We start from the raw sequence: 15,622 nt of genomic DNA, 5'->3' as shown, positions 1-15,622 counted from the left end.
CCTGGAAAGAGATGAGAAAAAACAGTGTCTATATTGTTGGTAAATGTTCTCCCTGCTTATATTCACTTTGCATACAAATAAACAAAAATGTAATATTTTATTAGGAATCCAGTGGATAGAATAATGGACTGTAACTCCGCAGAGTTCGGTTCACAGCTCTGCCGTTGGCTTATTGGGCAAGTCATTTGTATCATCACCATACAGCCTGGAATAATGGCAATTTCCTGGTAACATAATACAAACTTTGAAAAGGAAAAATATTATGCAGAAGGAATAATAATAAAATCCCTCTAATGATAATAAAATTTTATGTTTTATGTATATGTTTATGTTGTACACAATGGAATGAACCATATTCTCTTCTGCCTTATGCTTCATCAGTGGTGCTTCTAACTGGTTTCCATTTGAAGGGCTACATATATTAATTTTAGATGTGCTTTCAGATAGAGGTGTGATTTTCCACTGAAAGTGATAGCATTTCACTGCAGTAACACTGGGCAATATTTCCTGCATCTTTATTTCTGTTGATAAGCCATAAAGAACTTACCACTAAGTTTAAATACCCATCATTTAGGGCGATGGTGGGGAGGGGTTTTTTTTATTTGTGAACTGAGTAAATACGTTGCACAGACTCTTGGGCTGTAAAGACTGCATGCGATTCCCTGAAATTAATTTGCATAAGGTAGTAATTTGTGTCCGCATTTGCTCTTTAATTCTTCTCTGTCTCTATGGGTGACAAAGAAACATTTATTTTGCCATATTTTATGAAATGTAAATAATAGATACGTTCAGGACTAGATCCTGAATACCTCACCTGGTAGACACCAATGTACTTTGAGAGGAAGCAGGGTTACTTAGGCTGATGATCTACTTCCCCCCCATCAGTTCTACATGCCAGTCTTGCAGTGCATTATACAAATGTTCACCATGGTTTGTCAGCAGCAAAGTGTCACCCAACAGTACTACCTTCTATCAGCCATTACTTTTCTGTCATCATCATCATCAACTGCAGCTTAGGAGAATCTGTGCATCGTTTCTTTCCTTCTGAACAACTTCCATTCAAATAATTGACATGCTTTTATGGTAATTTGGTCTCTGCTATTTGTTATTGCAGCATTTCTCAAAGAAAAATGCAAAACTAATGCCCTAGAACAGAAACATTCAGCCAAATTACTTACCAGTAATCCAAGGAATCATGGATAAATCCAATACTCAAGTGACTTCTCATTCGGAATTTTATACAGCTTTCACCCAAGGGTTGAGATTTGTTGGGGTTTTTTGGTTTTGGTGGTGGTTTGTTTTTTTTTTTTTGGTTTGGTTTGGGTTGGGTTTTTTTATGGATGAAAGGGTTGTTTGGTTTTAGAAAGGTAATATTGATGCTTTCTATCCTACAGCACCTTTATATCTCTTCTGAAAACTGTATCTGCCAGCACCATCACTCCACTCTCAAGCTTTCACTACTAACACCAGCTAAGAGTATTTAAAGGGGCTGTTTCCACTTGTTTGGTGCATTTCATTTCGTGTTTCTGCCTCTTTCTTTCTTCATTTTTCAAAACAGTCAGTGAGAGAGACCACTTAAGCCCAGTGTTTTGAAGTGGCAGCCAGTAAACAGCCCTATAACATGATTAATGAGTACACAGAAATAGTTTGCTGAAGCTTACAAGTGAGTTGGAGTCAACAGAATTTGTGTTAAAGTAAATGAAGATATTCCACTTATAGGTTGGGACCTTCCCTGAGTCCTTCCCATGTACCATATGCTATATTTTCCACCAATTTTTACCACTGGCTGGTGGTGCTCATGTCAAAGTGTTACACAATCACAGAAGTGACACTCAGAATCTGGACTTCTGACAAATTAAACAGTAAAGAGGATTTTGATTTCCATTTGAAAGCAGGAAACTATTCTAAAATAATTTCTAAGCAGGAAACTGTTCTAAAAATAAAAACTAATGTTTGATTCTACCAATGGACATATTTTTCTTGATATCTTTTACTTCCATCAAGCTTGGCTTTCTGTTGAGTTTCTGGGCTGCTATTGTTTTTTCAGAGGAAAGATGCAGCTGAGGCGTCACAGATGTTGCTCCACTGGTTTAAGCAGGGTCATTGCATGGAAGGCTTTTGGGTTTGATAAGTGAACATATTTTGAATTTCTCTACTTTCATTTAGAAGTTTATTGAGTAAGTGTATTCTCGTGGCTGAGAGAGCCAGCATCTCAGCAGGGACGACATAGCTCACAGGGGGAAACATTAGCTCTCTTTTAACCTCCTGAAAGTGGAAGTAATCTGGGAAGCAATGAAGTGATGAAAGCACAGGTTGAATATTTTCATTGCTGCCTAAACCTTAGGGAAGTTCTATGACGACACTTTGTATAGTGTGCTCACAGTGCTTGCACAAGCAACTTCCACACAATGAGAGACAGAGCTGGAATAAGTGTGCTCTTGTGAAAGTGCTGATTGCATCAACAGGTCCTGCCTCAGTGAGGAAGAAGTAAACTCACCTTCCAAACCCCATATTTTGGTTACTAAGGTTTTTCAGTACTTCTGGTGCTCCAGGACTGCTGTGAATGAAAGAGGACTCGGTATTTTCAGTGCTTTGAGCTATGTATGCTCCTCCATCTCTGTGCTGGGTTGGAAGGAAGGATTTATTTCTTGAAACCTTTTATAGGTGTCACACTGAACATTTCACTCCGGTGATGCTTATGCGGAGGCAGCTTCATTTAGTAAATTGAGCCTAGATCATCTAGTAGTAAATGATTCCAGCATGAAATGAGGTGTTGATCTAAATCCAGATTTTTATGAAAAATACATGATTACTTGTGTTCTCAGCACAGAGGTGAAGATTGGCAATGATCCCTGTAGGATGTGGATTTCAGAAATGGGCGAGGCTGGGTGGGACATCTATGCAATTCTGCTTGTTTGATGAAGGATGAGTAGAGTATTATGAGCTAAGATAGTATTATTCTTTCTTTTTTTTTGCACAAACAACAAACTATTTGGTCTAACTAAAATACCAGTGTGGCTAATCCTGCCTTCTTAACTATTCTCAAGGAGTGAATGCCTCAACAGTAAATTTTGATGGAAGCTATTAAAGATGACAAAAATATCTTTATATGAAAGGAAGTGTAGGGCAATCTGGCTGCAGAGTTCAGAACATTCAGAATTCCATGGTTATTGTAGTATAATACCATAGTCAATTATATTTCTTATTTTACATTTTTCTTTGCCTCTTTCTCAAACAAGCCTAGACTATGAATTCATAATGTTAATGAAATGTGTTGTGATGTTCCTGTAGGCTGCTGTGGGAAAATAATTACAGTATGAGGAAGGTGATTCATGATGTAGTCCTGAGTCTCTAAAGTAGGACTTTATGACTGATTGGGATATGAGAAAAATGGACTGCAATGTCTCAAAAAACCTTCAAAACCCCCGACAGATCAAACTACAGTCACTGCAAGGATTAGCTGTCTCAACCCAATAGACATTTCTGCAAGAAGTTTTAGTGATTTGTACTTGAAGCCTTTTAGTCACCCAAAACCTGGGGTTTTTTTTTGTGGTGTGTTTCTGACAACTTCTCATCCTCTTCTTCAACCAAGCAGGTAACTAAAGCCTGAGCCTTCTCATGAGAAAAAGAACTGGCTGACAGCATGCTCTCTCCAATGCATGCATCCTGCTCAACACTGAGGATCAGGAGTAATATGATGCCAAGGCTGGTCTCAAAATCCAGACCTATGGCTGGCAAGTGTGGTGTTTTTATTTCTCCTTCTCATTCAAACCTAGAACAAATGCAGAAACCTTTTAAGTTTCTCTGTTGTTATTCACAGTTCTCTTTGTGACTGCTGAAGAAAGAAATGTATAAAGCTATTTAAGAAATATATGTAGACATGAAAGTGCTTCAAAAGTGTGTAAAATACAGCGCAAGTATGTCTGTTGCTTCTTCTCCAGTCATATGCTACACTTTAAAAAGCCAGTATGTTTTCTTCCACAAAAAGATCTTTATATTTCTGAACTTTCAGAAGCCTTAATCAACACAAATAACAGTCTGAGCATGATGACATCATATTCAGTCCTAGAGTTGTGCATCTCAGCTGCTTAGTCGTTTAAATTGGTGGAAATAAGCATAGCAGTTAGAAGTTTTCAAAGGTCAAAGGAGCTACTGTCTTTTCAGCTTTGAATCAGCTGAGAGACTCCAGTTTCTTGGACATATAATGCCAAGGCTGCATCTCTGCATCTCTTTTCCTCCCTCCACCCCCTTTGAAGCACTGTGGTAATTAGTTTAAAGGGCAAATCACACCACACTCAGTAGAAGAATCCTTTTACAGTGCAAGTTCCTTTTTATTTTCTCTTTCGTTTGAAACTAAAGAGGAGTTTTAGCCCACTATGTGTACTGAGATATTTGACCAAATGTTCTTAACCAAATGCCAAAAAGCTGTTCACGGGTTTTCAATAACATTAATACTTTTCAGTACAAATATGACAAGTTCTTTTACCATTCTCTCTGAAGAGAAATAAGGGAAAAAGTGTTCCTCAGAGAGCAATCTGTGAGAAAATTAAAATCAAAATGAAAGCGAGAGTCTTTTAAAAACTTAATTTTAAATGTGATTTGTCGTCTTCTTTATGAAAGTGACAGCATGATTTCTGTGAGGAAGCCACCTCTCACCTAGGCTTGCCATGGAAAAACATTCTTTTTTATTTTTTTTTACTGTCAGATGCACTGTTCAATCAAAAGTTATGATTAGAATCTGTACCAAATTACCTGTATAACAGGACTCTACAGTGTTTTAGCTACTGGTATTCCTTTAATGTCTTTACGAATGACTCTTTGCGTTGTTTCCATAAATTTCTAGCTGCCATTCTGCTGCTGAAGTGAAACTGTACCGGCAGGTTGTGGAGCATTTCCATTTTGTGGCATACACAGTCTTTTCAGAGCTGGGAGCCACACACTGGCGCTCCAGGGACTTCTGGCTGCTCGCACTGCTAGTAGTTTTGCTTTGGTTCGTGAGACTTTACCTGCATTATTTGAGCCAATGGCTCTTCCTTCAGACCATCTCCGTGCCTGTTACAAAGTAAGTCCTGCTAACCTCTTTTCTCAGTCAGAATATTACTCCAAATAACTTGATTCAAAGCAGTTCCTTTGAGCTGTGAAGAGAATCAGTGACTAAGACTTGTGCTAAGGGCTCTACATGAAAGCCCGGATAGGAGCCTCTGCAGAGACTAAGATCAAGGACTGCATCCAGATTCTAGATGATCTGATATGCAAATGTGACCCTAGGAGGTCACATTTACATATCAGGTAGAGCTGTTAGTAATGTAAACTTTAAACCCAGAACACAATGTGTCCATCTGTGTGTCTTGTGTCAATGCCTACCTCTCTTCTTTCTGAGATACCTAGCAGGTGATGTATCTTCCAGAAGAATCATTTATCATTTTGGATAACGTATTTCAAAATGCCTAAGAAGTGCACAAAACTGAAGAAGCATTCAAACCATATTTCATATTACTGAAGTGATCTATGAGTAAAATACTTCTAAGAATTTAACTTTGATATATCAGTTTTACTGTGAGTACTACAATGGGTTGGCATATTTTAACTCTATGATACGTAGACTTTAGCTCAGGAATTAGAGCTCCCTAGAGAGTTGCAGGAAAATCATTGCTTGTCACTACTTACATGAAAAAAAGGTGGAAAACAAGTCCACTAGTGATATATACCTGATTCTCTACATATTGCTGTGGGGTAGAGAATGGGTTTACAGAATAAGAAACTTTAATCGCGCTTAGGAAAGGGACAATTTCTCCAACAGAAACTTTTTTTTATTTGTTCACTTTAAGGCATCGCACAAACCTGAATCAGTCAGTAGGAACCAGTAGTGTACATCCGACCTATATCTGCTGTGATAGTGGGATTGATTATTGGATAAAATTTGTACCGAGTGGACTCTGGACAGTGCTGGGTATTGTTAAGGTGGTCTTCTAGATCATAATGCAAAGCCAACCATCTCTCACTTCTGTCCTTGCACATCCCATGTGTGCTCAGCCAGCTGGTGTTAAAACTTCTGGGAGGCCAAGCATCGAGAATCTGTGAAAACAAAGGAAACTCAACAGAAGGAATCAATGCATGAGAGAGTGGTGGTCATGTTCAAAGCCACTAGTCACAGCTGTCCCAGGCAGTCAGCTAGATAATGGATAATGTTCTCAAGCCAAAATGCCCTGGATCAGCATCCCAGTCTGTAGCTGTGTGCCTGAACAACATAAGACTGAGCTGAGCACTCTCTGCTCCTAACAAATATAGTGGTAACACTCACAAGTCAGAACCAAAGTGAGAATCAAACCACTTTACGTTTAGCTAGGAACAGAATTTAAGCCACTTCAACTGGATTGAAATTTTTGCCTTAAATTACAGCTTGTGTATGTAGCTCACATGGCCATGCAGTTCATGTCTCTTACAGTGCCAGCAAATTTCTCATTGTATGAGCTTTGCAAATCTCGTGATCTCATGGTGGTAAGAGGAACATTTCCAACCACTTTAGGCATGCTAAAAGCTATGTCTTCCATATCAGATTTTCTACTTCATGCAATGCCCACAGGTGCTGCAGTATGCAGATACAGGTAAGCTTCTGGGGCCTGTGCTCATGATGGTGCTTCTGGGAGGTAGCATCTTTGTATAGCCTTTCCTGCACAGTCCCAAGGGCCTGGAGGTGCACCTAGTGAACTGAGAGTCAGAGGGGGTCAAAGGATACAGAGGCAGGAGGAGAAAGTTTCTTTTTTTTTTGAGTAGCTTCATACAGTTTTTGGTCAGAGGGTTGTGACGCAGATAGGGATGCAACTTTACAATGCAACATGCATGATTCTACTTTTTTTTTAATGGTCTGCTTAGGAGCACAGACAAACACTCTCCTTTTGCTTTTTTACAGATTCCAGCTCTTTCCTCACACTGTTGAACTGTGTTACCAGAACTCATTGCTGCACACCAGTGAAGAGTTGGTCATGGTTGTGGTGGGACCCCTAACCTTGAATGCAGGGCTGCTTCTTATGGTCCTGATCAGATGGGGCTGTCAGCAGCTGTTTGACTCATTCCCTTCCTTCTTGTCAAAGTTTATCATAGCTATGGGACTATGGACAGTGCTAGACCCCTTGGCAGTGTTAGTAGTGGATTCATTCCTGGGGGTGAGTCACTTAAAATAACTTGAACATGAGAATTTGATGTAGAAGTTTGTTTTATTCAATGAATCACTGAAAGATATGAAATTCCACCCCTGGCAATGGAACATGAAAGTTAAAAAGAAATTAAATAATAATGTTATACATTACCTTCTTATTAACAAAATTCCCATCTAATGGAGTCAGTGTGTTTCTACGTAAAACTAAGAGCACTGTATAAGCCATATACGGAGATAAAAAAGTAAATCCACTGCTGAAGTGATTGCGTCTGCTTTGAAAAGGATTGCTGCAATTTTAGATGTTAATGGAGATGGGTTAATGAGCAATCCTGATTATTAACACTTCAGATTTTTCTAAGCACTGAAACAGACAAAATGAAAAAAATGAAGGTTATCATGCACTTCTCTGACATGCAATATAGTTAATATAATTTGCTGGCACTCCTAAAAAGACTTGTGAGATTGAAAGATAAACATCTTTAAGAAGAGAGCTTCGTCATATATAAAATCAGTAGAGCAAAGCTCTCAACTCTATGTATGTGCTGTGTAGCCCAACAATACTTTGGCGACTGCCAACTTTTATCACGTCCAAGGTAAATGCCTAGTCTCCCAGAAGATGCAGTTCAAATTTGGATTTCACTGTGTATGTGATACAGGGTCCTTTTGATGGGTGTGGGATTCTGAGAGCTTTTCTGGGGGTGTGGCATTGCTCGTCTTCTGCCCTTGTTGGTCTTTCAAAGTCATCTATGTTTCTGTTGCTCACTCCAGATCAAGCAGTAATCCACAGGCCTTGCTGGGGATCAGGTTTTCTCAAATCTCTTGGTTCCTCATCTGCTAACCTGTGCTCTGCAGGTGCTTTTTACTCTTTACATTGCAATGGTTTTGAAAATTAAAATTCAGCTCTTCAATAAATTTAATTGGAGCTCACTTGAGAGGTAATTGCAATAGTTTGAGCATGTGACAACACTTTTCATTTGGACAGCCTGTATTTATTTATTTATTTTTAAATTTTGTGATATAAAACATGCACAGAATTGAATTTTAATTGTAATTATTCTTATTGAGATACATTTTTCCTAAGAGAAAAAGAGGTATTCCTGCAATAACCGGGCTAGAAATATTGAAATGCTTAAAAGGCTTTTTTCTCCATTCTAATGCTGATGTATTCATAAACACTGGAAGAAAGGCTGAGGTCTGCCTTATCTTTCCCACACTTGCATTGAGAAAATTGTTGCCATTGACTTCAGTGGAATTGTGCTTAGTTCTACACAAACAGGATCATTACTAATTTCAAATAGCACTTGGTCAGGAGGAAACACGAGATACAAATAAAGTAACTTCTTTTTTCATTACAATGTTAAAAAAATACACACCTCTCTGTACTTCATACTGAAAACTTGGCAGTCTTACCACCAAGATTGTCTTTGGTAGGAACTCATTTGTCCAAATATTACACAATATACTGTGTGTATCCTTTCCAAAATGAAACTATATCTCTTACATGTGTTTTCATTATTGCATTTGTAATTTTTTTTCTCCTGGCATTCTTTCAGCAGCTATTTCAGATTTACTTGCCAATCTATTTTAGATCAAACCTTTTTAAAATATTATGTTATGGTAATATGAGTTATTTTAGTGCTAGAATGTATTTTAGTATCCTAAATGACCTTAATACTTATGAAAGATGACAGATAGCCCTGGAGACAAAAGTTTTTGTGTTTACTAAGTAATGTTTTTTTATTGCCAAGGAAAGGCTAGAGGGCAGTTGCATTGGTGGGGGGGATGGGTGTCAAGTAATAGTCCAAAATACTGTGTCAAATGTGTGATTTCAGGTTTGATTTATTGTCAGCTTGTAAAAGGATGTTCCAGGGATAAGAAACTCTTATGCAGTTCAAGTTCCAGTTCTGCCAGAGCTTTCCTGGGACCCCACTCACTTCATTTGTCTATAGCTTCTCAAAAGCAGACAGTAACACCTCTTTGGCCACATGGATATGTGTCATCGTAAAAACCAGTAGACATTGCAAAAGGCTTACGTGACCATCCCTCAGTGATATGATAAGTACTTGAGAGAGACATTGACAAATGTTATTTAAGTAATTTGAATTAAAGACACCTTTCTTGGATCATGTCTTTGAGGATCACAGAAGGTATATAGATTGACAGAATATCTTTGTTAGAAAAAAAGGATAGAAAAGTGCAGTTCTCCCATGCCATCTTTGCCTTGCCAGATAGAACTGCTTAGATAAGAAAGAAATTTATTCTTATTTGCCATTCAGACTTTTGCCTCTCTGAAGGAATGTCAGGACGTGACTGCTGTGCAGAGGATTTTTCTTGGTAGACAGTTTCTTGTGGTTTTTGGGTTTGGGCTTTGTTTGTTTTTTTTTTTCTCCCAGAATAGAAGATATAACTGAGAGATAGAACAGAACCAGAGTATTTTAATATTTTTGTTACCAATATGGACAGTTCTGAATTAGTGACTAGTCTTTATATGTCATGACTGGTGTCCTGGGACCTTTAATTTCCATTATAGAAACCTAGTAGTGTTGCAAAAGATGAAGAGAGAACAGAAATGTCCTCAGGAATCTCAGTCCTTTTATAGCTCGTCATTGGACTTGTAGTTGTTGTTCCTTTACCGTGCATGTCACTGCATGCATAGGAGGTAGCCAAAAATGGGAAGAAAGTTTTGACATTTCCTAAGGATTAATTTGGCCAAGTTGCTCAGAAAGGTGCAGGTTTCTTGAAGCCTAAAGGTCACAGACTCTCTGAATGATGAACACTGGATGTTTTGGTGGTTCAGTTTCACATCCTTGCAAAATGTGTCAACATGATCTAATATGGGTATAGCTGTCACTGTGTCACTTTAAAAAGGAAAAAGTGAAGAGAGAAATTTATTTTAGCTCTGAGCAGTAGAAGATCCATGATATGTATTTAAATTCTTCTAAATTGATCCAGCAGAGGGCAACAATATGTCAATACAGAAGCTAGTTCTTAAGAACTAGATATGGGGGGGGGGGGAGAGAAAAAAAGGAAAATAATAGATTTCTGGAGAAGAATACAAATCATTCAATATTATGCCTACTTGGTCATAGAAATAAGGCAAATTTCAGCCTTCTTCCCTTTCCACTTTTCCTGACATACATTAGTAGAGTTCACTTTGAGTATTTTCACTGTTACACGGGTTTTGTTCAATAAGTCATCTCTATAGGGTAGATTTTAATTGTACTAAAATCCACCAGAAAATAGTTTATTTCACATCTTATGGTTAATTTCAAATTCTGTATAGCAGAATCCTAAGTTTCAGACTGTGTTCCTTGCAAATTACACTTAAATTCTTCTTGTAAATAAATTCAGGTTCTTTTGCCTCTATGGTCTAATCAGGTTCGATATTTTCTTACATTGATTTTTTTCTCCATGACAGCGATTTGGGAACAGTGTAGACAAACCAATTGCTGATGCTGCAAAACTCTCCTGGGTCTTTCTAAGAGCTGAGGAGTCAGGGGTTCCTGGTGCTTTAATCACTGTGATGCTTTATACAGTCCTGTTCATGATCTCGTCGACAGTATTGTACCTGTATTTTTTAAGGTATGCCTCTTTATCTTATTATTCCCTTAGGAGCTTAGGCTCATGCCCCTTCTCCTGTTAGATAAAATAAGGTGACATCGGAAAAGACTTATCAGTGTCACACATCCAGAGCCCAGAACTGCAGATTATCAAGGAGGGGTTAGCTTCTGCTTAACTTTTAATGCACTGGGATTTGCTGGGCACTGCAAGTCAGAGATGGAGCCACTTACTTCCTCACCAGGAGCACAGCTGGTATCATGGTTTTTCATAGAGTCTAGGAGCCTCTGCTTGTCTGGCTTCAGGCAATGGTGTCTGTGTCAAGGGCTTAAGTTGCAAAGTGTGTGTACCTTTTATATAGGTATTTTAGAAGATGTTGTGTCTTATAAGCAGGGGTTTTGTGAGAAATAGGAAAAATTTCAGAAAGCTATGTATGATATGAAGTGCAAAAACCTCTGAGTTTGTAGTGGCTCTCAGAGCCTTACAGCCTTTTGATGATACAGTATTTTTCACTTGATGTGACTGAGTCATGATGACATGACTTAATCCAAATAATTTTTCCATGAATTCAACACGTTTTCAATATTCAGTTCATCATGAAATTTGACCAACTACCTTTCTTTCCACCTTCCTAGTAGACACAAATTAACTGTGCAGTCAATAGGGACAGGTGTGGGATGCTGAAAATTAATTAGATAGGATGTCTAATATATTGAATGAAAAAATGTTGGGGTTTTTTTTCTGAGTGGCTCATCTATAATGTAGTATGAATTTTGTACTGGCCCTCTATTCATCCAGTGATGAATGTTGGCAAGCACCAATAAAAAGCCATATGCAAAGGGAAGCTGCAGGCGGACGTAAGAATAGAAAAGCCCAGCATACGCCCTCCTTATGACAGAATCATCCCTCAGTCACCCTCTCACAGATTCTGCAGATTCTGCAGCAGTCAGGAAAAGATAAATGGCCATCTAAATTTCTGCAAAGTATTTCAAAGCTTCTGCATTCCTGGAAGCCGTACACAACTCCAATGTACTGGTAGTCTAGTTAATTAGTTTTTGGGATGTTAATGCCTTCTTAATCATTGACTTAATAGTTTTGAATAGCTTCATAAGTTTTAGCTGCTGTCGCTTATTACTCAGAAAAATTAATTTAAATTAAAACATTTGTAAGACAGGTTTTTATGAGAATATTACCAACATCTTCATTGTCTGGGGAACAGGTGCAAGATCATCAAAAGTACCTTTCCTTCTGGATCAATTTTCCTATAATGTGTTCCAATAAAGGGGTGGGGGAATAATGTTACTAAGGGAAAAAAAAGTTGTCTTAGCACAACACGTTTCAAAAATGATTCATTGCAAAATACAAAAGCAAAGGGAAAATAACAAAATGTTTTACAGTGCATAAGGTCTTTGAAGTTCTTTGCTTGATAACAAAAGGAGACATTTTGAATACTGGAGTCTGTTTTACAGAGTAAAATTATACTATGATCTTCTGCAATTGGATCAACTTTCTCTTCCTTGTGTGTCTACAGCCCAACACAGTGGGAACCTTGGACATAGCTAGGACTCTTGAGTAGCACACTGTCAGTCCAACAATGATAGCATTAAAACTTTTTAAAATGTTTTTAAGCAAAATATCTCTGTAATTCATAATACCGTTTCCTGAATATTGATATAATAGCACTTGTTTTCAAGAGAAAATAGTGCTATAACTAAGGCAGTAGCATCCCTTTGTGTGAGTGTTTCTCAGATGTTATATCTAAAATATATTCAAATGTAATGTTGCTCAGCTCAGAAAACATGTTTTTAAACAGACATCCACCTTACTTTTTGCTTGTAAACTAAACCAATATGAATATTGAGGGATATCTTCTGCCTTTAGACCCCAATCCACAGAGATTGGATCCAACTTTGGCTGTTAATGGAGGAGTTGGTGCCATTTTTTAGAATTACTCAGCAGTTTGCCATTAAACTGAAGTGTTTGACAGTGTGTAAAAAAAAAGGGATAAGAACACTGAACCCACAAGACCACCAAAGAAAGCAGGGGATGTGTCTGTTTCTGCCACAGCTAAAAAGCTTCATGGCAGCACTGATGAACAAGCAGGAAGCTAATGAAATCATGGGCAGGGGATAAGCAGCAGTAGGCATCTATTTGCATCTTTATAAACCAAAATACCTCAAAAAGTCTGGCTCCCCTTGGGTGTCTTGGGAGTCTGTAGTACATCTAGCATGGAGAGATATTCTAATTACTTTTTGGAAAAATGAAGTGGCATTGGTTGCAATTCCTTCAATTTAATTCCTCTAGACATTAGAAACAGACAGGAATTTGTTGGTGAAATGTTTTCTGCACTGTGAGAAAATGCAGACCCCTCTCAACTAAAAGTGTCTGCTGAAAGTGTCTGAATTTCCTGGTATTGAAACATTATTCAGGGAAAAGCTTCAAAAATCTACATTTTTCAGTGTTAACAGCAAAACTGTTTTTGTATTTTTTAACAGTGGTTTTCCAAAAAAGGATGAGAAAGGCTCAAGTGAAGATGTAATAAATTATTTTAAACCACTAAAATTACCCTTCAATTTTTTGTTTGTGTAATTCTTTGAGAAGCCCGTTTTTTTGGCTGACTCTGGATAGCAAATCATTTCAAGGTTTTCTGTTCTTTCTGAGAGATAAATAAATGAACTTGTAGAGTATTATACCAATTCTCATATGTCTATAAACCGTAATTTGAGTTTTGTTTTTTTATTGTATTAACAATAGAAATAACTATTTTATATTTATAACAACCCACGTTAAGGTACAATAGGTGTTTTATAATTTTCATGTTGAAGAAAAGAAATTAAAGCAGGTAACAGGAGCAGGCTGAGTCCTTTGAACAAAAAGAAATAATTTAGAAGACAGCCTTCATGATTCTTAATTAATTCAAAGTTAATTATATTGTTTATAACCATGTGCTTAAAGTCTTCATATAGAAAATGTTTATGGCAGCAAATAGACAGTAATTTAACTGCATTAAATTTTACTGAATTTGAAATAAGAATGTTACATTAAGTGAGCTTAAATAAATGGCAAGGTCTTTCTCTTGTTTAGCAAGATAAGAGACGAGTCATTTAACTTGCTGACCTGGAATTTCAAATACGAACACCATGGAATAATATTGCTTCAACATGAGCAGAATGTCAGAAAGCCCACCAGTTTGACTGCTAGTTTTTTAACTAAGTACCAGATAATTCTAAATCACTAGTCAATTCTTGCAAAAATGTATCTATTGTATGAAAAGATCATCTGATGTAGATCCAGAGATTAAGAGAAAAACTTTTCTTTGAAGACACCATGGAATTTGCTAAATTACTCTGTGAAGGATATTAGTTATTTATAAAACATAATTTCTACTTTAGCGTGGTTTAAGTTACTCTAGTATCCTGCTTTGCCTTAGCACTGATTTGCATTTCACACTTTAAAGCATTTTCTATTATTTCTTGTAGCCAGTTTGTTTATATTCCCAGGACTATCTACCTCTTGATTAGGTTTTCTTCCAGCTGCTCTCCCCTTTATAAGAGAATCCCAAAATGACATCTTGGAAGCTACAGCAAATGTAGGGCTGCAAAAAAGAATGTTTCAAATAAAAGAAAGGTGGGGAAAAAAGTACAGAGAACACCTTTCCATCAAAGCATGAGATATAAATTCCTAATCTGACGTTGAGCCAGGCTGCCAGATTTTGGTATCAGAATAGCTACACTCTCACAGAAACTCTTGGATATAGAGTTTGACCCTAAGGTACACATTCCCCTTTGAAGAGAGTGCTAAAGCTCCTCATGAGATCAAGATGAAAAAATGTCTCTTGGTGCATCTCCTTATTTCTGTTCCACACCAAATCTCAGTTGTGGGCAAAAGTGTACTGAGCAGATTATTGAGTGTGTTTCTCTACACTTACTGTGAGCACTGTAAAGCGTGATGTAGAACTGGTGTAAATGTGAAGTTCATTCTGATTTATTTGAACAACCCTCTGCCTCTCCCATCTGGACACATTGTTCAGCACATACAGGCCAATACAAGACCCAAGGATAAGGACCAATCACAAGAACTGGCACAAGTGCTGCTATACGCGAGAAGGATGAGAGTACAGAAGGTCAAAGGAGTCATGCCTGTGCTATGTCTCCAACCTGCCAAGAAATGAAGGACCTGTACAGCCCCACTGAAGTCCAGGCATTTTGTTGGTTGTAGAGCCAAACAGCAATCCATGCACTTCACATGATTACCCAGCCAGTCTCTGAGGACAAAGAGGTTGAAATTAGCACCAAGCAACGGCTGAATTGTAGTAAAATATTAGTTTGGAAGAGGGTACGAAAGGAAAGATTCCATCTAATATCCAAAACTGAGATTCCATATTTCTTGATCTTTATTTTCTGAACCCCTGTTTTGGAATAAAAGTAGAATGAAAAAACAATGAATTGAAGAGGTTTGATTTGAATCCAACAGCAATTTTTTGAAGTTTTTAAGTTTATCTTAGGCTAAAAATGTGACACCAGACTTTTCCAAAAGCCTCACAATATTTCTTGGTTTCACCTACATTAGGAAATACCACACAGCAAGCCTTTCTTGTGGTAGAAAGTTTTACTGTGTAGTGCTTAGTCAATTCCTTACCACAGCACAGAAATGTCAAAGAAAAACAAAGCCAGCAAATGAAATGAACTTTTCTAACTTCAAGCAAAGTTTAGATTGTGTAGACTCCAGGCTTGGGTTTGAAAATAATGGTGAGTTGTTTCTTTCCATATGACATGGTTTGCCCATTATTGAACCCTGGCACAGCAGGACTTCCATTTATGCCTAACTATGGTACTGGAATAGTTACCAAGCCCAATGCTAAGGACAGACATTAGACATTCTGAAGGAAAGTTAGATCAGGATCTTTTT

General features: G+C 37.6%; 1 protein-coding gene across 5 annotated transcripts in view; it reads left to right on the top strand.

Annotated features, from left to right (window-relative positions):
• The window catches only part of LOC114000632, a 163,922-nt gene that overhangs the window by 102,745 nt on the left and 45,555 nt on the right, over window positions 1-15,622 (top strand). For 4 of the 5 annotated variants that reach the window (XR_005565674.1, XM_039386882.1, XM_027745080.2 and 1 more), the window contains exons 15-17: window positions 4,844-5,062; window positions 6,911-7,163; window positions 10,575-10,738. Coding sequence is in view for 4 of the 5 variants with exons in the window: in XM_039386882.1 (XP_039242816.1) it covers window positions 4,844-5,062; window positions 6,911-7,163; window positions 10,575-10,738 (636 nt within the window). In the remaining variant the exon portion in view is untranslated. The remainder of the gene's footprint in view (window positions 1-4,843; window positions 5,063-6,910; window positions 7,164-10,574; window positions 10,739-15,622) is intronic. The other variant, XM_039386940.1, reaches the window with a different exon arrangement.

The sequence above is a fragment of the Pipra filicauda genome, unplaced genomic scaffold (assembly GCF_003945595.2).
Source record: "Pipra filicauda isolate LSUMZ 115617 unplaced genomic scaffold, ASM394559v2 scaffold101_size5749837_pilon, whole genome shotgun sequence".
Taxonomy (NCBI): Eukaryota; Metazoa; Chordata; class Aves; order Passeriformes; family Pipridae; genus Pipra; species Pipra filicauda.
The sequence above is the reverse complement of the archived record's forward strand: the minus strand, read 5'-3'. Positions and strand labels throughout refer to the sequence as shown.